The sequence below is a fragment of the Coregonus clupeaformis genome, chromosome 16, assembly GCF_020615455.1.
Source record: "Coregonus clupeaformis isolate EN_2021a chromosome 16, ASM2061545v1, whole genome shotgun sequence".
NCBI classification, from domain to species: domain Eukaryota; kingdom Metazoa; phylum Chordata; class Actinopteri; order Salmoniformes; family Salmonidae; genus Coregonus; species Coregonus clupeaformis.
In genome coordinates, this window is record NC_059207.1 from 365,356 (window position 1) to 392,191 (window position 26,836).

A 26,836-nucleotide genomic window follows, 5' to 3' on the forward strand; every position below is an offset into this window, starting at 1 on the left:
TTCCCATGATGTCAAGCAAAGAGGCACTGAGTTTGAAGGTAGGCCTTGAAATACATCCACAGGTACACCTTCAATTGACTCAAATGATGTCAATTAGCCTATCAGAAGCTTCTAAAGCCATGACATCATTTTCTGGAATTTTCCAAGCTGTTTAAATGCACAGTCAACTTAGTGTATGTAAACCCTGACCCACTGTAATTGTGATACAGTGAATTATAAGTGAAATAATCTGTCTGTAAACAATTGTTGGAAAAATTACTTGTGTCATGCACAAAGTAGATGTCCTAACCGACTTGTCAAAACTATAGTTTGTTAACGAGAAATTTGTGGAGTGGTTGAAAAACAAGTTTTAATGACTCCAGCCTAAGTGTATGTAAACTTCTGACTTCAATTGTATATACATATCCTTTAAAAAAATATATTTACCTTTATTACTTTCTAACACTACTACCCCTCCCCTAATTGGAGCAAACTAGTGAACAACAACGCTTAGGCCTCTACTTCCAGCTCATACATACTATATACATTTTATGGACACAGTCAATTTTACAATAGTTCTATTTTGTTTGTTTTTACTCCTGAACTTCCTCTACCCTCAACCTCTCCGATCATTTTTATGATGTCCATTCGGTTTGCTTCTATATGCCATATCTTTCAAACTGTGCTCTTTCACAAAAGTTCTTAACCTATAACCTATATACGTATTATGGACTCAGTATGGTTTCTCTTTATTTGTTGTTTTTCTTTTGAAAACTTATGTTGGTGAATGTTTCATGAAACAAAGTAAGATTTCAGAATCAAGAGTTGTACATAGATACTTTTTAATAGAAAACAAATGTAGACATACAGTATCTCAAACAGAGGTTGTTCTCTACTGGTTAAGACCATGGTCAGTTGTGGTACGTTGGTATCAGTTTTAAGCGTATTCAAACGTATTTTCTTAGTTTGACCCCCTGGTAAATGCAAGGACTTGGGACTGAAAACCTGAAAAACTAAACATTTTGTATAAAAACATTGTAAATATTTTTGTTGTTGAATTATTTATTGTGTATAGTTTATCACTGGATCAACACGTTTAGTGCTATCCGGGAGCCTTGGGCCGTCCCTACCAACGATTATGGATATACAAGATAATGGATATACACGTCTCTCTGCCATGACAATGGGAGTCGTTGTCCACAAAGCGGCACGGCGGTCTGTCTAGCTCCCGTCTTTCTTTGGATTGGTGGAGACATCTCATTATTGTAATCCATTTTTTGAAAATTTGATGAGGGTTGTTGACGTCAACCGCCGGTATTCAATGGACAGATATATGCTACAAGCCTCATAACATGAATATGGATAGCCATCTCCGATATAAAGTGTTTTTTCTCAAAGTTGCTGGAATGTCACGTGTCCTACTTATATCAGTACACTCGTAACAACTTAATCATTACCAAACTTATATTCGATCAAATAGACCTCAGGTAACAAATAAGCCATTCATTTTTTTGTTGACCACATTCGACACTCATTGACCTCCATACAAAAACTCCTTGCTTGGTGGGCGAAACAACGAAAAAAACGCCACCTGCTGGAGGGAGACCGGTTTTCCGCAAAATTGGGCCACTCTCTTCCAACAGGTGCTTCCTCTCTGGTTTGGACTTTTCATTCTACTCACTGTGGTTGTACATGCGTCACATCCGCTTTTGAAGCGCTCATGCGTCAGTGAATGCGGCGCTAAAGAAAAGGAGGCGAGTAGCAGTGTTTCGCTTCACTTGAGAACATATTATTAGCTAGCTAACTAAATACATTTGTTAATTATCTATCCTTTAAGTTTCTATCAACAAGATATGAGCGACAACGGGAAGGATTTTGGCGAGCGGGTGCGTATAATCAACTACGAACTACCGAAGATCTATTCTTGCTCTAAAATGAGCAGACTCAACGACGCCATTTTCCCTAGACTAGGCGGCTAACGTTAGTTAGCACAACCATGCTGTAGCTAAGAACATTGATTTGCATCGACTGTATGGATTTATTCAGGCAGCCAGTATTAATTTGTACCGTTTATATTTTCAAATGTAATGTCCATTTACCCATTTATGTTAACATTGGCGTCTTTTTATTCAGTATATTTTGTAACTTAAAGCTAGCATATTTGTTAGCCCAATCAGGCCAAGTGGTTTGCAGCTGTTGTAGCTAGTAGTTCACGTCAAGTACATTTAGATTTTACGAGTCTACTGAGACTGCTGGCGAGAAACCTATGCCAATGTACATTTACTAACAATGTAATGATCTCATCATTGCAGGTGAATGTAATCTATAAATAACTAGAACGTTTAACTTCGTCCTTACTTACTGCCGCAGTCTCACTTAGTTAACTACAGATTGTACGCCAGATAATGTGATATAACAAAAAGTGGTGGATAAATGATGGTTCACTCGGGCCGTTTACCACAGGCAAAAATGTCAGTTCTGGTCTACTTAAATGGGTGTCTCCCATAGACACCAATAGACGGGTTGGTTGTTTAGCGACAAAACTGACGCGTGCGCAAATATGGTGTAAAATGTGTCTATCGACATATCTGTAGACAGTTGTTGTAGTGACATCATGAACATCCTATTGTAGTCTGACATCAAACTTGTTGTCATTATGAAAAAGTATAAACACAAAAATGACAGGCTGCATGTCATCAGCTGCCTGGTGGTCCAAAAAAGCATAACTGCTGTATTTCAACACCAGTAAACCCATCTGTATAAAAGTTAATACATTATATTTCAATCTAGCAAACCAGGCAACTATAAGCAACTGTCTAAACAAGGTTTTTGTTAGTTTCTAGCATGTTCGCTAGCTGGCTAGCCAGTTCAAATAATGACCATATCATAGCTGACAATGTCTTTAAATAAAGCACATTTTTATTCATTATTTAGGGTGTACACACATACAATTATTTCATTCAATGTTTATAAAAATATATTAATTCAATAGAGAATTGCATCAATAGTCCAAACCCTATGTTTCTACTATATATCGTTCACAAGTTAGACTATTTACTCAGATAATTTAGCATGATTAGAGTGAATAGAATGCCATTATGGCCATGGTCAACTAACCTGTTCTTGGCGATACTTTTTCCACTGACTCGAGAACGAAGAAAGTATCACAAGAACTGGTTAGTTGAAAAATCTATGGTGGTGGTTTGTATGGGGCTTTTCTCTCATGACCAGTAATGGACACCAATAATCTTGGGTTATATCACATTATCTGGCGTACAGTCTGTAGCTATTCATTAGCCAGTTAGAATGTATCAAGCTCTTCAACATGGCACAACCCATGTAAGAGTACTGTGTCTTTTCTAAAGTTGTTAGTCCTATATGTAGTTGCACTGTAATGATCCTTCTGCAAAAGCATTTTTTTTATATATCACACATTAACAAATGTTATACTGAGTGGGGCATTGAAAGAAGTAACTAACTTACTTTAAACCCTTACTCTTATTTACTATAGCAGTTCTTCAATCTTGGTCCAAGGGCTTGATGAACCAGGTGTGCTAGTACTGGGCTGGAACAAAAGCCTGCACTCCTTGTGTGACCCTTGGGCTAGGATTAAAGAACACCATGATTTTATAACTTTTCTAGTCTTCATTCATCATATTCTGATGTTGTGCATTTCAGAGAAATCAATATATATATATATATTTCCTTAACCTTGCTTTGATTTAATGCTTTTCAGGTGAGACAACTTATTTAGTCTGATTTGAGTGTTACGAGCCTGGTTTTTGCACATTTTGACCTCTGTAGCTCTTATAAAAAACCAACACTTTTTATCATCCTTGTCTGTTTTTCGTTAAGGTTGAGTTGGGAAGAAGCAAAATGGCGGAAGAAGTTTCAGATATGAAGTTTGAAGTTGTTAAAGGGCATATTTGATGAAGCTGATGGTGTTGATGCATGCTAATGTAAAATGAAGCTGGCAGAAGCGAGCGGCCGCGCTGTCCACTGGTAGTGATGTAATGGGAGGAAGGAAGTGGGGGAAGAGGAGAGAAAAATGAAGTCAGAAATGGTGTGAAACGGAAGAAAGAAGAAAAGAAATGGTTGTTTTGAAGTTATGAAGTTAAAGAAGTGATGAAGTTATGAGAAGTGTTCGGGGGTATGGTTAATTCCCTATAGCCTGCTATGTTATTATTACTACAATCCTATTTCTCTCTCCTTCTGTTTTCTAAAGCAGTGTTTCCCAAGCCATCCCTCAAGGACCCCCAGTCATTACACCGGGTTGTTCTATTCCACCACTAGTACACCTGATTCAACAAATTCTCAAGCTCTTTCTCAAATTGAATCAGGTGTACTAAAACGGAACAGTGCAACAGTTGGGGTCCCCCTGAGGGATGGAGTGAGAAACACTTCTTAAGCATGCATGCCAACTGTTCCTCCATCTCAGACACATTACCTAGTCCTCAACACGCAAGGTTACTCTGCTACGCTGCCTAGAGTGTAAGAGAACAATCCGCTCATCATAGAACTGTGTTAAGATTAAACTAGATTAACACCTCTACTTTAAGCCTATATGATTTCCTCTGGTCGCCTGTAACAGGCAGATCTAGTTACCACAAATACCTGTCTTTAATGAAATGTTATTTTTTTCTTAAACTACTGGGGCTCAAATATGAGGGGCCTGTAGCAGGTTTGAGCGAGGTTCCTTCTGTACCTCCTCTCTCTCTATCCTGACCGTTTGTGTTTTGATTCTGACCTGTGTTTATGTGTATCTGGCCCGTTCAGGACTCGCGGTCCGCTTCCAGGAGTGTGAGCCCAAGGGGTTCTGGGAAGTCTGCCAGCCGCTCTCCGGCCCATTCCCCAGCCCGCTCCAAAGATGGCTCCAGACACTCCCGGTCTAAGTCCCACTCCCGATCCCGCTCCAAGTCCAGGTAAGAACCCCTACTCCAAGGAGGCTTTGAGTTTTGTGGTGACTCCTTTAGGAGCTGCTGGGTAGTGTAGTGTGTATTTTTGTTCAGGTCCACATAAAGAGCTCGTATTTTTTGTGTGTAATGGGTTTATTCATGTTATTTTTGTTTCTAAACTCTTTAAATCAGGGATCATCCGCTAGATTCTGCCGTGGGCTGATTTTTCTTTCTTGAGCGGATGGTCAGGGGGCCGGAACATAATTACAAATAATTTGTATACATTTCTATACGATCACGTATACCTCTATTATGTGTGGGAATACTTTGGAACAGATTTCCAAAATAAAAATCACTTGGAGCTGATGTGCTGGTGTTTTTACAGTCTTATGTTCAACAATAAAACATTACAATAATAAAAAAACACTTTATTTTTACTTGGGGGGGGCAAATAAAATCAGCCACCAGTTGGTAACCCTGCTTTAAATGTTTTTAACATGTCTTTTATTTTATTTTCCCCAGGTCTCGTTCCCACAGAAGCTCCCGCAGGCATTATTCCCGCTCTCGCTCCCGTTCCCACCGCCGTCGTTCCCGTAGCCGTTCCCGAAGCGGAGAATACCGCCGCCGTCGGAGCCACAGCCACTCCCCCATGTCCAACCGCCGCAGGCACATTGGCAACCGGGTACGTACACACACACCTCTGGAGACGAGACTCTCTTCGGCAAACCCCACACATAACTTCTATCCTTCTCACAATCCTCCTCTATAGGCCAACCCGGACCCTAACTGCTGCCTGGGTGTGTTTGGTCTGAGCCTGTACACCACAGAGAGAGACCTGAGAGATGTGTTCTCCAAGTACGGCCCCCTGGCTGATGTCAGCATCGTCTACGACCAGCAGTCACGACGCTCCCGCGGCTTCGCCTTCGTCTACTTCGAAGTCCGAGAGGACGCCAATGAGGTAGGAATACAGGGAAGGAGGATGGTTATATTGCAGGGGAAGAACAGAGAAGAATCAGAACTTTTGAGTGAGCATGGTGTTGAAGGGGAAATACTCTTCTCTAAACGTCTATTTCCCTCTCCTCCACCCTCCCTTTCTTGGTTTCAGGCTAAGGAGAGAGCTAATGGAATGGAGTTGGATGGACGGAGGATCAGGGTGGATTTCTCCATCACCAAACGACCACACACTCCTACCCCTGGGATATACATGGGACGGCCCACATAGTGAGTGACACTCTCTTAGACTCACAGATCTGGGATGGCCCACGTGATGCACACACGTTCTACATTCAGTGAATCCTCTAACCTCTGACCGTGTGTGTTTTCAAGTGGCGGTGGTGGCGGCAGCAGCAGCGGAGGCGGTGGTGGTGGTGGTGGAGGAGGAAGTGGCGGCCCCAGCTCAAGCTCATCTCGCCGTAGCTCGAGGGATTGCGACCGCGGCGGTGACCGTGGTTACGACAGAGGCTACGACCGCGGCTACGATCGCTATGAAGACCGAGAGTGCTACAGGTCCTACAGGTGAGACACCTGGCCTGGATCTTATAGTTAGTGGTTGCTAAGCAGAACCGTGGCGGTTGGTTGGTGGAGGCTTATTGTGTGTTGTCTCTCCAGACGCAGGTCTCCGTCCCCGTACTACAGCCGAGGGGCCTACCGGTCTCGCTCACGGTCGCGATCTTACTCCCCACGTAAGTCAACCAGACTTAGCACCGCTTAACATGGTTCACTTCACGGCTAATCTACTAGTGACGCAGCGGTTGGACCTGAATGTCTAAATGTCTCCCTCCTGTCTCCACAGGCCACTACTGAGCAGAGGGAGAAGAGGAACAATATGATACTTTTTGTGGGGTGAATGTAGGACAGGGTTAGGGCCAGGGGGGGTGGATGTGGGGTTAGGGCCAGGGGTGGGGTGGATGGAGGGTGGGGTGGGTGTTGGGTTAGGGCCAGGGGTGGGGTGCATATCTGGGGTAGGGGGAAGTTAGGGAAATGGTAAAGGATGTAATTGTGAACTTGATAAAGTCATATTTTTTGTTTCTTTTAGTAACATTTGTTCAGTGGGTGGATTTCTGTACATGAGCTTCTTTCTGTCAACCTTGCCCGTTGTGTTTAGAGAAGCTGTCGATTTGTTAATCCAGGGTTCTCCCCGGGATTTTTCAAGGTGGTGCTGCTGAGTACAGCGAACACCTGTAACTGCCATTTCCTGCAATCTACAGCAAAATGGCCTTAAATTATAACAAATAAAGTAACAACATATGTCTTTTTTTTACATAGTGGGCAGCGAGTCCACAAGGTGGCGCAGCACTCCTCTTACATTCTTTGGGGAGAACCCTGTTTAATCCATCTGATCTCTATTTTGTATCACCAGGCTCCTTTTTAATGGGTAGATGTGTTGAAGTACAGTGATATTTAGTGCATGATAGGCTCTAGGGGAGAGGGCTCTAGGTAAATCCAGATCTAGGATCTGATTACCTTACCCCCAAACCTAACCTTAACCATTAGGTTGATTTAAAAAAAATAACTCACCCTTTATCAGTGGTTAGGGGTAACTTCTTCCTGCTGTATGTTGGGAAGAAGAGCCAAGAGCTAGAAGCTCTACCCTAGTTCAGTGCTGTGTGTATGGGTGTACCTTGATTTTAAGTCTGCAGTATTCCAAGCAATAATAAAACTGCATATTTTCAAGTTTTTTGTCCGTCAATACTTTTCATGTCTCCTGTACTTTGTGTGTGGCAAACTGGTGCACATTCAGTGAAGAATATGTAAGGCTATAGGAATTAGTAAACCTCTTACTACAGAGAAAGGTCTTGTTACAAACATAAACAAAAGGCTAAGATAAATGTTTAGAATGATGGCACTATATTTATGGCCCACACATCCACAGGACCCCAGCAAAGGAAAAAGGGAGTTATTGAGATCATATTTATTTTTATTCAAGAATGACCATGTTTGCATTGCATCCTAATATTATAAAAAGTGGTTTGACAGGCAGTTAACCCGCAACAACAACTGCTCCCCGGACGTCGATTTAAGGCAGCCACCCGCACCTCTGATTCAGAGGGGTTGGGTTAAATGCTGAAGACACATTTTGGTTGAATGCATTCAGATGTGCAACTGACTAGATATCACCTTCCTCGAGGAAGAGCTGCCGTTGTTCCAATGTAATTGGTTGGATGAAAGTTTTCTCAATGGGTGCTTACAGTGACTGGGTCCAAGATGTCTAAACTACTTAAACAGCAATGGTGGAGTTTTAAGATCTGATCGCTGTACAGATGTGGGTTCTTAATTTGATCACCCTGTTGCAGGAAATTTAAAACTTGGGTGTATTTGAGGTTTAAAAAGGCTTCTGAAGTTTGTAATTTCCACTTTTAAAATTCAGACTTGATTTTCCCTTATGAAAAATCTATCAACCCCTACCAAAATGTCCATTAATTATAATCCATATAATTCACATTTCCTGTTGCTGCTGGATTATTTTCCTGCTGTAGCAAACTGGCTAACATTTAAATCCTACATCTGTACTGACAGGGCCATTTAGGGTATGCCACTTGAGTGCAAATTCAGGCAAGAACCGAGCTGCCCCCAGATGCAAAATGTGTACACCCAGAATCAGGTTGCCATGCAGCAGGTTACTGGTTCAAATCACGTTGGCGACTTCTTCCTAACAATCAGTGGGCAAAGCTTAGTGACTGGTGTACAGATGAGTGAAATCAAGAAACGCCTTAGTGGAAGTAAGTTGAAGGTGGATGGAGGACATACGCCTTTCCATGTGGTAGGTCCCTGGTTCAAATCCTGGTGGGGAGGGTGTTCTAAGGCCTGGATTCAATTCATAGTGCAGCACACTGGACAGCCAACAATGCAGCTTTTACAGGCATTTCCCCCAATATTTGCATATATTGCATTCAGTGTAAACACCGCACACGTCTAATCAATCATAAAATACCTTAAAGTCAACTTCGACTAGTTGCTCTATAGCACTCATTTGGATTGAACCCCTGCCTAAAAGGCCAGGATTCAATCCAATTCCCATTATAGAGCAGCGCATTAGAGCAGACTTTTAGGTAATTTACGCTTGACCCAACATGGGCAGTGTTTACCCTGAATGCAATCTCCGCAAACAGCAGGAAATATGCCTGTAAAAGGTGCATTGTTGGCTGTCCTGTGTGCTGTTCTTCTGTGTAACACGCCTTGGATTGAATCCCGGCCGATCTGTTTTCTAGCACAACTATCAGTGGGATGGAGCTCAGCCTCATTGCATTTTGGTGCACCAGTGCATTCTGTGTGGTACATACGTTGGATTTATCGAACGTATGCCTCAAACTATGCGTAGACAGCTTGACAGAAATAGTAGCAGAAGGTGAATTTGCGCAAAAACACAGTTGGTGTGATCGAGGTGTTAGAGCAACAGGGGACGCCTCGATCAGACCGACAGCATCATTGCATTAATGCTGCTTAATAAAATCTGCAGTCAAACATTTTTACTGAATGTGTGCAACATAAATTCACAATTCACCTTTTGCTACTATTTCTGTCAAGTCTATGCATACAATTTGATGCTTACGTTGGATATACACCACACAGAATGCACTGCTGAAAACACAGCATTCCATTTGAAATGAATGTACTTCTGCTGTACCAAAACCCAATGAAGCTGTTGGACTGATCGAGGCGGGATCACACCGACATCGTGTTGTGCAAAATGGTGTGCAGCGTCATCTGGATGTGTGCAACAAAAGTTCAACATTCAGCTTCTGCTACCATTTCTGTCAAGCTTCCACGCATACAATTTTTATTTAACCAGGTAAACCAGTTGAGAACAAGTTCTCATTTACAACTGCGACCTGGCCAAGATAAAGCAAAGCAGTGCGATAAAAAAAAACACAGTTACATATGGGGTAAACAAAACAAAGTCAAAAATACAACAGAAAATATATATATACAGTGTGTGCAAATGTAGCAAGTTATGGAGGTAAGGCAATAAATAGGCTATAGTGCAAAATAATTACAATTTAGTATTAACACTGGAAAGCTAGATGTGCAAGAGATGATGTGCAAATAGAGATACTGGGGTGCAAATGAGCAAAATAAATAACAATATGGGGATGAGGTAGTTGGGTGGGCTAATTTCAGATGGGCTGTGTACAGGTGCAGTGATCGGTAAGGTGCTCTGACAACTGATGCTTAAAGTTAGTGAGGGAGATAAGAGTCTCCAGCTTCAGAGATTTTTGCAGTTCGTTCCAGTCATTGGCAGCAGAGAACTGGAAGGAATGGTGGCCAAAGGTGTTGGCTTTGGGGATGACCAGTGCGATATACCTGCTGGAGCGCAGACTACGGGTGGGTGCTGCTATGGTGACCAATGAGCTAAAATAAGGCGGGGATTTGCCTAGCAGTGATTTATAGATGACCTGGAGCCAGTGGGTTTGGCGACGAATATGTAGTGAGGACCAGCCAACAAGAGCGTACAGGTCACAATGGTGGGTAGTATATGGGGCTTTGGTGACAAAACGGATGGCACTGTGATAGACTACATCCAATTAGCTGAATATAGTGTTGGAGGCTATTTTGTAAATGACATCGCCGAAGTCAAGGATCGGTAGGATAGTCAGTTTAACGAGGGCATGTTTGGCAGCATGAGTGAAGAGGCTTTGTTGCAAAATAGGAAGCCGATTCTAGATTTAACTTTGGATTGGAGGTGCTTAATGTGAGTCTGGAAGGATAGTTTACGGTCTAACCAGACACCTAGGTATTTGTAGCTGTCCACATACTCTAGGTCAGACCCGCCGAAGCAGTGAATCTAGTCGGGTGGGTGGGTGCCAGCAGCGTTTGATTGAAGAGCATGCATTTAGTTTTACTAGTGTTTAAGAGCAGTTGGAGGCTACGGAAGGAGTGTTGTATGGCATTGAAGCTCGTTTGGAGGTTTGTTAACACAGTGTCCAATGAAGGGCCAGATGTATACAAAATGGTGTCGTCTGTGTAGAGGTGGATCTGAGAGTCACCAGCAGCAAGAGCGACATCATTGCTATACACAGAGAAAAGAGTCGGCCCGAGAATTGAACCCTGTGGCACTGCCATAGGTCCAGACAACAGGCCCTCCGGTTTGACACATTGAACTCTATCTGAGAAGTAGTTGGTGAACCAGGCGAGGCAGTCATTTGAGAAACCAAGGATATTTAGTCTGCCAATAAGAATGCGGTGGTTGACAGAGTCGAAAGCCTTGGCCAGGTCGATTAAGACGGCTGCACAGTACTGTCTATTATCGATTGCGGTTATAATATCGTTTAGGACCTTGAGCGTGGCTGAGGTGCACCCATGACCAGCTCGGAAACCGGATTGCATAGCGGAGAAGGTACGGTGGGATTCGAAATGGTCTGTGATCTGTTTGTTAACTTGGCTTTCGAAAGGCAGGGCAGGATGGATATAGGTCTGTAACAGTTTGGGGGGGATTCTCGATTATTGTAGATTTATTGGTGGTGATAGGGTTTCCTAGCCTCAGTGCAGTGGGCAGCTGGGAGGAGGTGCTCTTATTCTCCATCGACTTTACAGTGTCCCAAAACCTTTTGGTGTTAGTGCTACAGGATGCACATTTCTGTTTGAAAAAGCTAGCCTTTGCTTTCCTAACTGCTTGTGTATATTGGTTCCTAACTTCCCTGAAAAGTTGCATATCGCGGGGGCTGTTCGATACTAATGCAGTACGCCACAGGATGTTTTTGTGCTGGTCAAGGGCAGTCAAGTCTGAGGAGAACCAGGGGCTATATCTGTTCTTAGTTCTTAATTTATTGAATGGGGCATGCTTATTTAAGATTGAGAGGAAAGCACTTTTAAAGAACAACCAGGCATCCTCTACTGGAGATTGATATCCATCCAGGATACCTGGGCCAGGTCAATTAGGAAGGCCTGCTCGCTAAAGTGTTTTAGGGAGCGTTTGACAGTGATGAGGGGTGGTCGTTTGACCGCGGACCCGTTACGGACGCAGGCAATAAGGCAGTGATCGCTGAGATCCTGGTTGAAGACAGTGGAGGTGTATTTAGAGGGTAAGTTAGTCAGGATGATATCTATGAGGGTGCCCATGTTTACGGATTTAGGGTTGTACCTGGTAGGTTCCTTGATAATTTGTGTGAGATTGAGGGCATCTAGTTTGGATTGTAGGATGACCGGGGTGTTAAGCATATCCCAGTTTAGGTCACCAAGCAGTATGAACTCTGAAGATAGATGGGGGGCAATCAATTCACATATGGTGTCCAGGGCACAGCTGGGGGCTGATGGGGGTCTGTAGCAAGCAGCAACAGTGAGAGACTTATTTTTAGAAGTAGGAGCTCAAACTGTTTGGCACAGACCTGGATAGTATGATAGAGCTCTGCAGGCTATCTCTACAGTAGATTGCAACTTCACCCCCTTTGGCAGTTCTATCTAGACGGAAAATGTTGTAGTTGGGAATGGAAATCTCTGAATTTTTGGTGGCCTTCCTAAGCCAGGATTCAGACACTACTAGAACATCAGGGTTGGCGGAGTGTGCTAACGCAGTGAATAACTCAAACTTAGGAAGGAGTACAATGATGCATACGTTCGATAAATCCAACATATGCACCACACAGAATGCTGAAAGGCAAACGCCACGTTCCATTGGAAATGAATGTACTTCTGGTGTAACGAAACGCATGATGCTGTAGGTGTGATCGAGGCCGAGAGTCAAATATTAGAAAAGCCTTTTACACTTAGATCACACCGACAGCGTTTTTGCGCAAAATGGTACACAGCATCATCTGGATATGTGTGCAAGAAAAGTTCAACTTTTGTTTCCCAACCTTACCCAATATACTTCACTTATCACATTTCTAATCTACTAACATTCTAAATGACTAACCGACTGAACAGCTTTAAATATGTGAAAAAACTAAGGTTGTCCCTACCCCTGATGGCACAGTGGACTAGCTACTGGGATATGGACCAGGTCACTGGTTCTAATCGCGCTGTGGTTGTTTTTCTAGTTTCAAATATGTTTTATGAAGCACTGTTATCCATGTATACAATTAAACTTTATTCTGTGAGCTACGTTTTTACATAAGACAACAGTAATATACACAAAATTATCACAAGTATTACCACAGGATATTATTGCAAGAGTTGAAATGTTTAAACAAAATGTATACAGCAAAACGGTATGAAAGGAAAAACCCTGAGTCAATAAAAACGCTGTAGTTGTTTTCTAACTATTTATTTTCTAGTTGAAAGATTAGTGGGCAAATCTGTTTTGCTTTACACTCTGTTTTTAGTCAAATGACATTCGTAAGTGTAATGAAAACAAATACCCTGAAATTAGCATGGATACTAAGACATTTACATTTACATCATTTAGCAGATGCTCTTATCCAGAGCGATTTACAAAGAGTGCAGGAATTCCCTTTGTACAAAACATACATGTTTAATACATTGTCAACAACCACAAAAGTACAGTCCGAACAACTAAATACAAAATGGGATAAGATTAACAAATACACTAAATCCACAATGACAAAAACACAAAAGAAGGTTGCTGGGATTATGTACATATCAAATGAACAAGGTGGAGAAGACAATTGTCAGCGTTTTTCAGTAAGATCTTTGAGAAACACAATGGAGAAGAAAGTGGCGTTCTAACACATTCTCAAGTTAAAATTCATTTCATTCACATACGTGAGGAATTCATTTATATAAAGAGCATTTATATAAACCATTTTCTTTATTTACTAAATAAAAAAAGCAACATATGGATGACCATCTCTACCTCATACAAATGCAAAGACAAAGGCCTGGTACATACAACTACATTAAAACGGTAATCCAGAAGAAGACAGGGGCAGACTATTCCCCACCCCTCCATTCCCCTCTGGTTAGGGTTATACCCTTTGACTAAATTTTTTTCCCTTCTGAGACATCATGTTGTGAAGTTTGTTATATTGAGAAGTAACACGCATCTACCTATCTAGCCATTCTCTTCAGCAGATTTAATATCTAATGGAGTACATTTAGCAGCTACTTCAGCCAGACACTCCAGGCCTTTCCGGGTTGGACTACAGATGTCTGCTGCTATCCTCCTGTTAACAACTATTCTCACTCGCTTGGGTTGTTTGTTTGTGTAGCTTATTTCAGGTGTTGCAGCAGGTTCAGGGTCCTGGTTTGTCTGGTGTACTTGAGGCACTGAAACAGAATCTTTGTTTGCCCTCATCCTAGTGTCAACTATTCTTATTACCCGGGTCTGAAAGTCACTCATTTTGTACATTTTAGCAAGTTCCATGTCTGTGCAGCTTATTTTGGGCACGGAAGCGGTTTCCTTATGTGTGTTGGTTACTTGAATGTGTTCCTTTATCATTTCCTTTATCTGAGACGTTTGAGCAAGTTCTGCATTTGTTTCTTTTCCTTTAGGCCTTTGAACGGGTTCTTTGTCAGTCGTTTTTGGCGTTGAAGTGATGTTCCTGCCTAACTTACCAGGTTCCATGTCCGTGCCGCTTACTTGGGGCATTTGAACGAGTCCCTCCATTGACCTCCCTCTCGGTCTTTGAACAGGTTCAAAGTTTTCCTCACTAACTTGAACAGGTTGATTGTTCATCTCATGTATTTGGGGCATTTCAGCAGCACTACAGCTTTCCATTCTATTGACAATAATTTTTATTTCCCGGGTAAGAGCAGGTTCTTTGCCGGTGTTGTTTATTTTGGGCATTGAAGGGGTTTCCTTGCTTGTGTTGCTTACTTGAGCAAGTTCTTTCCTTGGCCTGCCTCTTTTGCGCTTTGGAATTAATTCCATTTGAGCTAGTTCTTCAGGTGTCTTTGCAGGTTCTTTCTTTGTCCGATTTACTTTACGCTTTCCAGTGAGTCTTTTTGGCTCAGCAGGTTCCTTATTTATTTCACGTCCTTCGACACGTTGCTGATTTGGTTTACTAACTTGAGGCATTGAACCGGTGTGTAAGTCGGTTTCTTGGGACTTTTCAATTGGTCCCTTCCTTGTCCTCCCTCTTTTAGATGTTACAGCAAGTTTCATGTGTGTGTCCATTTTTTGAAGCGTTTCGGAGGGTTCCTTGTTCGTTTTGGTTATTTTGGCCATTTTAGTTTGTTCTTGGTCTGTGCCGGATACTTGGGTAACTCGTCTGGGTCTCTTCCTTGATCTCATACTTCCGAGCATTAAAGTGGTGTCCACGTTTACCTCACTTAGCGGAATTGGTTCCATGCAAGTGTCGGTTAATTGTGGAATTTGAACGAATCCCTTCTTTGGCCTCCCATTCTTGGCCTGTACAACATACTCTTTGTTTGTCTCAGCAAGTTTCATGTCTGTATTGCTTACTTGAATGGGTTTGTTTTGTGTGTCAGTTACTTGGAGCGTTTGGACAGGTTTCTTCCTTGGACTTCTGAGCTTGTGAGCAGGTTCCAAGTGTGTGTCGGTTATTTGGGGAGTTTGAGTGTGTTCTATGTTTGTTTTGCTTACTTGAGCAAGTTCCTTCCTTGGCCTGCCTCTTTTGGGCATTTTCATTAGTTCCATGTTTGTCTCGCTCATTACGGACATTTGAGCAAGTTCTACATTTGTCTCATTGATATGAGCACGGTACTTGTTTGAATCGCTGAGTTGAACGGGTTCCATGTGTGTGTTGTCTACTTGAGACATTTGAATGACTTCTATGTTTGCCTCACTTACTTGAGAAGTCTCCATGTCTGAATGGTGAGCGCCTGTTGCGTTTATTACTTGAGGCGATTGAGCAGGTATCTTTTTCGTCATATTCCTTCTCTTGGGGTTTTGAGCAGGTTTTTCCTTTGCCTCCCTTTTGTCCTCACTGTTCTTCGTCCATCGACTCAATGTAGGTCTGTGAAGGCATGAGAGGGACAGGAAGACATTAGTAGGTTATAGGCTTGAGATAAGAGCAAATGGTTGAAGTGAAAACCTGTACACACAGGTCCTCAACCCAAATTTCAGATTGATTACTAAAGGTCCATAGAGGATCACATCTCTATAACTTACTTTTGGACTTTGTGGTAGCCATGTTCTTTGATCAGATTCTGGTACTCCCGGGAGATAAGCCTCTGAGTCGGGCCTTGGAAGTCGTCTTTCCTGCATTGGACACAAGAGGGCAAAGGTCAGGGGGCACAAGGAGAGAGGGATCATCATCAAACACAAAAGCACACACATCAAAAACACAGACTCTCACTCACCTGGAGCGAGATCGGGAGTCAGGTCTGGAACTCAGATCGGACCAGGACCTGAGTGCACATAGATGGAGGAGATAAATAGATGAGAATCTCAAAATTAGCTCCAGTTAATCCCACCTTTCTGTGCGAGGTAGTTTTATGGATAGACTTTGTGGTAACCAAAATAGTAGCTACGGACTGCTAATTTTGAGCAACTACACTACTAGAAACCCCTCCCTCCAGGAAATGGTTCTTACCTGTCTATGGAGTGTGCTGGGGAGTGGGATTGGTCCGAGAACCAGTTCAGAGAGCGGGTTGGGGTGGAACTGGAATACTCTTCAGAACAACTCAGAGTCTGATTCTCATCCTCAGATCGACAAAAGGAGTCCTGCAGGGACCACAAATGAATTAGAACCACACCAGAACAAACCAAGGGGTAATTCTTTTCAAAGCTCATTTAATACACAGACACCAAGAGACATACAAAAGTAAACAAACAGAATACTTTTTCTCCTGAGGGAGTAGAACTTACCTCAGGCTCCTCCACCACCACCACCCCCTCTGTCCGGTCCTCCTGAGGTGGATCAAAGCCGGTTGTCAGGCTCTCTGCGTGTCTCCTGGTGGAGGCCGCACTGGGACACAGCCCCAGGGCATTGAGGGCTTTTAACACGCTGAGAGGACAGCCCTGTTTCCAGAACTCGACCCCCAGTGAGGCCTGGATGAAGTTACACTTCTGCATGGAGGTGTAGAGGACGATGGCCAGGATAAGCCCTGCCCTCTGGCTGACCACATCCCCTGCCTCCTCTTCTGTCCTCGGGCTTCAGAAGATATCAACGGAGAACATGTTATAACCAATTTATGCTTTCATGAACACAGAGGGCAAGTCATTAATAATGAACAGCAGTCACATAATTCAGCCCTGTGGAACACAGGTACAAAACAGAACTTAAAATGGAAAAAATAAAAGTTGGGTAACTTACAATATAAATGTTTTGATCATCTGGAAAAGTGCCTACAATCAATGACTTTTAATTGATCATCTCTTGTTCTCTCACCGTTTTGTTTTCCTCGCTCCCATCATAACCTGTGTCCTGATGGTGTTGGGTTTGGGGAACATGGCCCTAAGACAGGCCAGGGTCATAGGGGCCTTTTCATCCCCCCACGCTAGAACCGCGTCCCAGGAAAACCCACTCACACTCGCCTCAGTCAGCGGCTGACGCAATGGCCCACGTTGGTCCTTCATCAATACCTTACTCTGGTAAATCAGACAGACGGACACATACATTTCTTTGTCAAACACATCTATCTTCAACAACGATACACTCACACCTGATTAGCCATAAATTGCCGGTAGCCTATAAACAAATACATTCTTCAAATGAATTATGTTAAAAGAACAATTACCTCCTGGGCGATGACCTCGGCGAGGAAAAGGGTCATGGCTTCTCTAGCTTTGGTCTTCATCAGGGACCTGAAGGCCTTCAGGTGCTGGTGGCTGTGCATGTAATACAGGGCCTTGGCATGGGGGCCGAATCCATAGCTCTGCTTAGTCTTGGAGACAGGGAGCTTCTTCTTCTTGGGCCTTATACCTTCTTCAATGGGGAACGGAGACAGGAGTGTGGAGTGTGTTGTAGATCGAGGCGCCTTCGGACAGCTTTTTGTTTTCCGCTCTCCAGTGGAGAACAGAGAACTGATCTGATTTGAAGTATGACTTGATAACGTTGAGGAATTTACTTGATTTGATGGTGTTGAAGAGGAGTGTGTGGTTGGGGCTATAGGCGTTTGAGGTCGTGTGATGGTTGTTGAATGGGATTCTGGGGAACGAGAAGTCATGGTGGTCCATTTCTCCCCGTCCCACTGACGAACTGGCCTCCGTTTTTTTTTTTTTGAAGCAATGCACTCTTCTTTGGATAATGAGGATGGGTTGGTTATAATTGGAGTTTGATTGGATAATGTTGTGGAATCAATCTGATTTGGAGTTTGGTTTGATAATGGTGTAGATGAGCTTGGTATTTCGGCCCTAGTCTTTCGTGGTCTGCCAACTTTTGGTTGGTGTTCGGTTGTCCAAAGCTTCCCATTCTGCATGGTTTTCCTTCTGAGCACGCCAAGACAGATCAAGCAGAGGAAGGAAGAGTCATCAGGAGTGATGTCAAAGACTAGCCGGAAGGTTTTGGGGCTGGTCAGCGTTGTGACCTTCCTCCTGTTGTACCCCTTGGGCCCCCTCACAAACCTCACCCCACAAATGCAACACCTATCTGACCGAGACATTGTGGGGATACACAAAAGCAGGTTAAAAAAATTTATTTTTTAAAGAGCTGATGGTTGTTAATCGAAGACTGTTACCCTATTAATAAAACGCACATTGCAATTGTTAAACATACAATTCTCCTGTGGGGAGCAGATAAAATGAATGTAGCTATGGTTTGAGAAACAAAAGCAACATACCAGACTCACAGCAGAACCTTCCAGTGGGACGCTTACTACTAGAAAAAGCCCCGGTGCAAGTACATTTCTCACATTAATCGACCGTGATTTTCAAAAACATTAAACGGGGAACGCAGTGGTTAAAAATACGTATTTCCTTGGCTAATTGATGAAAATATCGTAAAGGGAGAAATATTATAACATTTTCACTTCCCGTCAGCTACATGCGAAATATTGCAAACAAACTACCACAGAAGAACAACGAATTTGCACTAGAGATCACACAAATACTGTAATGTAAAATGACCGCCTTTTGTAAGGTATATCAAAGATAAAGGCAAATACATTACATTTCAAACTACTTTAGATAGGATAACTTGAAAGTAATATACTGTAGATGTCGGTCAGGTTTGGATGGTCCTTTTTTGTGCAGTCACGCATGCGCGGGGCTTCTCCTTCCCATGCGCGGGGCTTCTCCTTCCTGCCAAAAAAATGGTTGACTAGACGCCAAAAGTCACAATACTGCCACCTGCAGGTTTGGAGTATAATGGAACATAGCTCTGGTTTACATATTCCATAAACAAAATACATTTGACAGTGACTAGTCAATAACAGGAGCGGGTCCATTTCTTTCCTTCTGACATTTATTACGTACAAAAATATGACCGAGGTTGTCAGCACGGCTCTATGCACACATGAATAATAGCTGCAGAAATACACGCAACGTAATAAGCAGTGTAATGACCAGGGCATAAGCGGTACTAGCCTGGTCCCAGATCTGTACGCGCTTTAGCCAACTCAGCTTCCTTTGCCATCCCATACATGTTAGCTACAGGCTTACCGTCACACTGAACACTACAGGGGTGTGAGCTAAAGCACATACAGCTTTATGGCCAAGGGCCTATTGGAAATGGAACCCTATTCCCTATATAGTGCACCACTTTGAGTCATAGGGAGCAATTTCGGAGGCAGACCCAAGCTAAAGCAGTACAGACTCATTGGCAATTCTTCTCTACATGCCTTTAACGAAAACACTCATAAAATCCAATAGAACTGTTATAAAGTTTATGGCAAAAACATCTACATTGATGCCTTTAATGCTGGATTAAATAAAAATACATACCATAAAGAAAAGCCTTCCGCATCAAATAAATAAACTATTGTTACACATTTAGGATTTAAATTATTTGTCCATATCTGTTGGTGGTGGTGGTGAGGGATTAAGATGGGGCCCTGCTCTGCTTGAGATGGCGCACCTCACACACCGGTCTCTCTTCCAGTCCAGCCAAAATGAAAGCAGCTAAACTCACCTTCGCACCCCAAGACGTTTCAGTCAAAAAATAACTATTTACATAAATATAGTACACACACATGCAGCCTTCTTATGTCTGCCTTCTCCTCAATGATGAGTCAACCATCAATTAAGACATTCAATAACATTCATAACATATGCCTCAGTTCTCACTCAACTTTCTACTAATCATAAAAATAAAGTACCTAATATAGACATCATATATACACAACAAACATTAACAAAACACTCTGGTTTCACACAGAAAGCTTGTTTTAAGTTTAAGTTAGCATCAACGACAGCAGGGATTTTCAAGTGTGTACCTGATTCCCCATCTAGTGTTATCTAGAAGTATGAAAGACAGACTCCCTCTGTAGTCCAAGGCACTTCAATTCAAAACCATCCCTTTGTAACGTCTATGCTTCGGAGAGCACCCACCCTGTCTTCACTATAAGGACTGCACTTCTACCCACTGCCAGAGGGTAAGAGGTCGTTCTGTGGTCCATAGCATTGGTCCTTTAAGTCATCTTTTTTATTGCTTTTGTGCTTCTAGCTGTTCGCTGTAGTTGTCCTTCCTGTTGTAGTTTGGAGGCTGTGTAGTAGTCGTGACTGTTGTAGTTGCTTGTTATCACTTCTGTTGTAATGGTTGTTTTGCAGTTGCGTAGCTGTCATTTCTTTTTGTGTAGTCCTACAGAAGCCTCTGGTTGAGAATCTCCCAGATCATCAGCTTCCTGAACAGGGACATGTGACACTGAGGAGAGATAGTGAGTGAGAGACATCAGTGTTTGAGTGAAAAAGCGAGATTGTATGAGTTTACCCCGAGTGAGTATGATAGCCTGCGAAGGCCTATGTACCTGTCGGAAGTTGAGAGGCCGCCCCTGGGCGATGTAGTCGGCATATTTACAGGAAAACACTCCACAGTCACTGCCATTCTTCTGCTGAGGGATCTCCTACACACACACAAAGCAAGAAGACACCATGAGGGATCCTGGTCAAAATCATTTCACTAGAGAACGGATGCTATTTCTGACAGCCATAAGCGCACTCTGTATGAGTTCAAGATAAAATAACAACAAAGATGATTCATCTGTATTTCTGTATGGGTAATTTACGCTGGCCCTCAAGCTGCCCACTGTCCACTTGCACACGTCCAGATCTTGGTCCTTCCTGGCCTTGTGCTCCTCACTCAGGTACAGCCTGGACAGGGTTGGACCAACCAAATACATGTAACAGGATTACAGAACGAAATTACAAAAAAATATGGTCATCAGATTACAGGTACTTTTGTCAAACCAAATGATTACTGGGAGGGGACTGAGGACTCACAGTAAGAGGCTGCAGATGTCATCATGTCTCTGTCCCATAGAGTCATAGGACCTCACGGTCCTGGAGTTAAAGTTTATCACCTAGAGAGGGAGTGGCAGAGAGAAATAAACTAAGTCCACAGGTATCTACAAATGACCACAGAGAAGTACCAGTAGACTTTCTAAAACAGTGGTCACCAACCTTTGAGTCAAGATCACTTTGAGTCAAAATGCAAGCCGAGATCTACCGCTCAGATTCTTTTAAAAACATAACTTAAAAAACATAAGCCTATGCAACACGAACCACTTAAAAACAGTTCTGTAGCAATGAGGGTTGTGCAGTAGGCTATAGGCCCAATATATTATCACTGCATATTGGCTATGCTTGAATTGCCCTGCCAATGTCCTTCTCAGAAGACTTTTCAATTGTATTTAAAAAAATAAATAATTTAATTTTAACTCTTTTTTTCTTCCCAATTTCATGATATCCAATTGGTAGTTACAGTCTTGTCTCATCGCTGCAACTCCCCCACGGACACGGGAGAGGCGGAGGTCGAGAACCACGCGTCCTCCGAAATACGACCCTGCCAAGCCATATTTAAACATGTCAGGTATATGATCACACTGGTAATAGATCATGTGTTACATTACGTGAGGCACAGTGAGTGAGAATAACTAACTTTTTTTTAACGGACTGATGGCCTGCATCTGATGGTCAGTCTGAGTGGAGGGAAGGAGCAGCGGTGAGGCTGCCTCTCACCCGACTCACCGTCCCTCCGCTGAGAAAAGGGGACTTCCAGCTGATGGCGAAACTCAAGTCGCACTGCATTATTTCTGCCTTGTGCACAAATTCATGTTGTTACTCCTATGACCAGAGAAAGTGAAATATTCCTTGATATTAAAAAAGACAAGTCGCTAATAATAACGTAAGCTTATCGGAACACTTTGCTATACTCATTCATTGCAGCTGCAGTGCTGGTTGTACCGTGAGTGGAAGTAGGCAGAATACAACATTGCCACAAAAAGCTCTTTACTCGACTAGCTTTTACAAAGCACGTTTTGTGCTCTTGTAGGAAGCAAATCACTCCCCCATTGCTGACTACAAATGATCTATAACTGAGCTAATAACTCACTAACTAGCAAAGGATATGAACAAATGTGCACACGTGGTTACATGCAGCTCTCGCTCAGTTCCAAAACAAGCGCATCTACTCACGACCTCTCATGCAGTAAACACAGTCCAGTTCAAAGTGAATGGCACAGATCGATATATGGCAATGGTCTATTTGCATATAGGCCTACTGCAGCGCTGATTGGTTATGCCACAACAGTCTGTGTAGAGTATGGGCTGAGTCGTGCGTGTCAATGCAATAGAATCCTACTATGATGCATTCTGCCTACAACAAAATCACACTTGCAGAGTTAGTTTTGCATACTAATAAGTCTTGCATAGTTTGTTTTGTTTCGGTATGTTGCATTGAAAGTGGCTAGTACTGCATTGATTCGATCACAATTTCTACAGTAAAGGGAAACGTTGATAGTGTTAACTCTAGAAAGTTGAGTGAAGTTCAATCTCGTGCTTTTCTGCGCATGCCGATATTTCAGCATGCTGCTTAGAGGGAACCTATAGGTGCACTTGATTTGCTCTCTGGGCCTGCCGGGTAGGCAGAGTTCTACCTTAAGACACATTAAATGGCTCAAAATGGGAACACTTAGCCTTCCTAGCGCTAGGGCTGCCGAATTAAGTGCACCTACCACCAACAGCCTAAACAAAAATAATATATATTTAACCGTAAGGCTTTATCGTTTGTTTTTTTACAGCAATGTTTGGTGATCGACTAGGAATGCCTTGGAGATTGACCAGTCGATCGACTGGTTGGTGGTCACTGTTCTAATGTGAATGAAGCCCCGTCAATCTGGGGCGATTTACAGCCAGTGACCAGTGGACTCCCAGGTGCAGCGGAACCAGGATGATGTCATACTGGAAGAGGTCCACAGCTTTGGTCCATCGCTTCACGGCGGCGTGCCCCCCTCCACCGTGTAGTTTGGGGAAGAAGAAAGTACTGAAGGAGTAGACCTTCAGCCCTCGCCCTTCACTACTGCTACGAGCCATCACTAGGGACAGGTAGAAGTTAATCACCTGAGAGAGAGAGAGAGAGACAGAGAGGGAGAGTTTTTTGTTAAACGCACACACATCTTACACTCTCTCACGCAGGCACACACTCCCTCACTAACTCACACACCAACAACCTCAAACTTAACAGCCAACAACCATACACACCTCATCGTTGAGCCAGCTCCCCTCCTGTAGTGAAGCCAGGTCTCTCTGTGTGATGCATAGCTTGAAGGCTGAGCTCAGGACCAGGTTAGGATCCCTATGGGACAGGGCACGACTCACCTCCACAGCCATCTCCTACACACACAGTTCGAAATAAACAATGAAAACAGACCCATATAATACCTACACTCATATGTCAACGCCTAGATCTCTTACACTACACAGACATAGCGTTATAGGCAAAAATAACACTCACCTTGGTGAACCTGGGGAGCTCCTCAGTGCTGTTGCGTCTGTCAGTGTGTGTTGGTGTCTCTCTGTCCACCAGGTTGAGTCTTGCTGCTACCTCTGCAGAGAGATCCAGCTCTGGCTGCTTCTGCTGGAGGGAGAAAGACTTTATAACAACCTTATGACGCTTCATAGCAGTTTTATGACTATTCATTGCACACTTACTACAGTTCATAAATGTGTCCTACCGTTGCATTGATGGCAGGTTGTGTGTCCACAGCTGCGCTGAGAGGCTTACTGAGACATAACTCTCCTCTCCTGTCTCTAGTCTGTTTGGCTGAGGATACATCTCTCCACATATACACACTGGGGTTGGCTGCAGATAGGAGAAGGAGAATACATTAGCCTAGGTCAACAGCATCCGATACATGAGAAGGGGGGTGAGAGAGGCTGTGATAGTAGTCTACCTCTGAGGGGTCCTGTCTTTGGGGTCACAGACTCATAGGTTCTTCCCAAAATGGCCACCCTATGTCCATTCTGTGTGAGTGTTGCGCTGTGAGGAAGCGAGGAAAACAGAGGTTCGTAAAAGCTAGCTAACAGAACCACTAGAATTTAAATTATAACCACAGACTCTCCATCACCACTCACCCCTGGGGTTTGGTGCGGGTGAAGGGCAGTGGTTGGCACTTGCTGTATTTCTCTGACACCATCTCCAGTAGCCGTCTGTAGTGCTCCTTATCACTCTCCTTCAGAGCCTGGAAACAGAACACACAGAACACCTGACTACTACTGACATACCTGGCGTGGCATTTAATAAAAACCAGGATCAATCACAGGGTTGATTTTAATTTCAAACTCATTCTTAACTCACCTCCTCCACTGCCAAGCACTGTCTGTGGCTGCGGTTAGGGGCGGGCAGGGGTAGTTCTGAGCTGGGGGTTCCTGTCCCAACACCCACCCCCAGGGTAGGCCGACTGGGCAGCAGCTGGAGGGAGCGCCTCTGGGGCTTGTCTCCGTCTCTTCCTCTGTCTGGGTTCCCTGGACCCAGCACCGAGCCACTGAGGACACAAAGTTTACAGGAGGAACATTCCACATTTGTATAACCTTTGTATTAAATCCCCAGAACTGAAAGTATGCAGTAGACAACAGAAGAGGAGACCTACGTGTGTTTCCTCACCAGAGGAGGAGAGGCTCCGTGAAGGAGGCCCAGCCCCCCTCTCTCCCTCTCACTCCGTCCGCCTACTGTCGGTTTCTCTGGAGATATGGAAAGAGGGACAAAAAAGTTGAAGTAACTACTTCACCTGTCCCCTCTGCTGTTACACAGATATTATATACCATGATGTTGTAATGTACAACACAGCTGTCCTCCTTCCTTATCGATCAAACAATCAGAGCCCTCGTTACTCACCCATTTTCCAATCAGAGCTGCTCATCCATGAGGTGTGGAGTTCATCTATTCCCATCAGTCCCACGGGGCCCTACATTTGTCATAATAGGAGTGATTTAGGACATAGTCAGATGTGAATATTGTGCAGCTATTGCACAAACATTTTAATGTTTGTGTACTGGTATGGGTCTCTCAGTCAGAGCAGTGGTTTATGAATGTGTTGTGTACGGTACTAGAATTCATCACTGGTACACATTCATACCTGGCTTGTTGTGTACCTTCTGTTCTTCTCACTGGCAGGAGACAGTGGGTTCCTCAGTCTCAGCAGTCCAGCCACCCCTGCTACAGTCTTCTTCACAAAACTAACAATTATGTCTATGACAATGAGAGAGAGTACAGTACACACAGTCAGTTCAAGTTCAAAGCTGACTAGTTAGCTAACGTTAGTTACAATGACAATTACTGATAAGAACAGTGGCTAAAAATGATTGGTAATAAGTTACCATACCTCTTCTCTGTCTCTTGATCGCCACTGGTTCACTCTGGCTAACATTTTCTGAAACATGAACGCTGTAACAGAATGTAAACACGTTTAGTCAACAACAACGAACATTAATTACCTAACAGTAACTAGCCAGGTAGTAAAGTTACATTTGTTCGCAAGTTAGCTACAGTTAGTTTGTTATATTGATTCATTTCTACAGTACCTTGCTATTTGATTAGGAAATAGTTAGCTAACGTCTGGTAAGAGGCACGAGGAAAAAGTTACCTAGCCTTGTTTATTTTTGAAGCAAGCAGCTAACACCAACTGGAATGAATGACTAAGAATTAGCTAGCTAGCTAGGTTAGCGAGCTAGGAGTGACACGTTAGTTGTTAGCTAGTTGACTGGCTAGCGTTTGCCAGCTAGCTAACTGACGCGTTGCATAAACAACTACACAGAGCACACTAGCACCAAAGACAGTACATGTGCTAGCACCAAGCCAGTCACCGACCTCTGGTAGTTCCTTTTGGTCGGCCTGGCGTTGCTATCCCGCCGTTGCGAGTCTATCTCCCCGCCAACGTTCAAACCAGGCCAACCGGAATGTTTTTGCCCGGTTTTAGGCTCGAAGAGCGACGATATTCCGTCAACTACCCATCCGTACATCACAGACAGATACGAGAGAATGGAAACTTCCTCGTACGGTCGGGCCAGGACTATCCGCGGTTTAAAATATAAGCTCCGTGGGCACGAAAGTTCTACCTGCGCCACAACACCATTCACTTTCTTCTAGCTAGCACAATTAGCCTAGCATTTAGCTTCGTGTTGAAATGAGTGACGTGAATGTACACAAACGTGAAGACCGTCAGCGCACGTAGGGGGAAAACATCAGTGACTTCCTCGTACCGTATACTTGGATATGCTAATCTTATGCCGCGTTCCCGAAATAGTCGCAACTAGGAAACTCGTAAATGTATGACTTGCTAACTAGTTGACAGCGGCACGTGTATAACTACAACCAGTTAGCAAGTCCGACATTTCCGAGTTTCTTAGTTCCGACTAGCATTTGAACGCTTTGGATACTGTGGCGTGTAAAAACATTTCAGGCGATTTTTCTCGGTCTGCACGGGTTCAGTTGTCCATATCATGGGTGTTGTGTGATGATGTTTTCGGTGGATTGTCAAACAAATCATTTCAAAAAGTAGGCTACATGCGCAGTTCGATCCGCCATAATAATTCCATAATAATTTATTTTGCTGATACTCGTATAGCCTATTTTCGCCCCTAATTTAGACAAGTTTCTGCTTATAATTTCCGACATTTGGTACGCCATATTATAATTTCCAACGTTTGATGTGGCCATTTGTTTGTCAACTATAGTTACACATGCAGCTTCTCTTCCGTCATAACTTGTTGCCCTAGAAGACTAAATAAA

At 43.3% G+C, this 26,836-nt stretch overlaps 3 protein-coding genes across 8 annotated transcripts; 1 reads left to right on the top strand and 2 right to left on the bottom strand.

Moving 5' to 3' along the window:
• The first annotated feature begins 1,685 nt into the window (after positions 1-1,685).
• Positions 1,686-6,771, top strand: tra2b (transformer 2 beta homolog). Of its 2 annotated transcripts, none has more exons than XM_045225497.1 (8): positions 1,686-1,865; positions 3,835-4,901; positions 5,397-5,556; positions 5,644-5,832; positions 5,980-6,095; positions 6,201-6,389; positions 6,483-6,556; positions 6,667-6,771. In XM_045225497.1, exons 2-8 carry the CDS (start codon positions 4,735-4,737, stop codon positions 6,675-6,677), a joined length of 906 nt encoding a protein of 301 aa, XP_045081432.1. In that variant the 5' UTR covers positions 1,686-1,865; positions 3,835-4,734; the 3' UTR covers positions 6,678-6,771. The 2 variants fall into 2 exon arrangements, with proteins under 2 accessions (XP_045081432.1, XP_041760279.1); XM_041904345.2 differs by having other exon boundaries at positions 4,756-4,901.
• Positions 6,772-12,885: 6,114 nt separating this feature from the next.
• Positions 12,886-18,866, bottom strand: LOC121587450. 4 transcript variants are annotated; one of them, XM_041904348.2, is made up of 8 exons: positions 18,456-18,866; positions 17,415-18,105; positions 17,066-17,265; positions 16,543-16,828; positions 16,268-16,398; positions 16,035-16,082; positions 15,844-15,933; positions 12,886-15,688 (listed from the first exon to the last, which is right to left on the bottom strand). In XM_041904348.2, the coding sequence occupies exons 2-8, from the start codon at positions 18,093-18,095 to the stop codon at positions 13,822-13,824; spliced, it is 3,303 nt and encodes a 1,100-aa protein (XP_041760282.2). In that variant the 5' UTR covers positions 18,096-18,105; positions 18,456-18,866; the 3' UTR covers positions 12,886-13,821. The 4 variants fall into 4 exon arrangements, with proteins under 4 accessions (XP_041760282.2, XP_041760281.2, XP_041760283.2 ...); XM_041904347.2 differs by having other exon boundaries at positions 17,415-18,265; XM_041904349.2 differs by having other exon boundaries at positions 18,785-18,799.
• A 649-nt stretch (positions 18,867-19,515) lies between these two features.
• On the bottom strand, positions 19,516-26,443 carry senp2 (SUMO specific peptidase 2). 2 transcript variants are annotated; one of them, XM_045225502.1, is made up of 16 exons: positions 25,916-26,443; positions 25,431-25,492; positions 25,185-25,297; positions 24,944-25,013; positions 24,699-24,789; positions 24,407-24,593; positions 24,184-24,290; positions 24,003-24,088; positions 23,784-23,911; positions 23,564-23,683; positions 23,311-23,442; positions 22,960-23,169; positions 21,052-21,131; positions 20,838-20,922; positions 20,580-20,675; positions 19,516-20,476 (listed from the first exon to the last, which is right to left on the bottom strand). In XM_045225502.1, exons 1-16 carry the CDS (start codon positions 26,065-26,067, stop codon positions 20,414-20,416), a joined length of 1,782 nt encoding a protein of 593 aa, XP_045081437.1. In that variant the 5' UTR covers positions 26,068-26,443; the 3' UTR covers positions 19,516-20,413. The 2 variants fall into 2 exon arrangements, with proteins under 2 accessions (XP_045081437.1, XP_045081436.1); XM_045225501.1 differs by having other exon boundaries at positions 23,564-23,686.
• Positions 26,444-26,836: the final 393 nt, after the last annotated feature.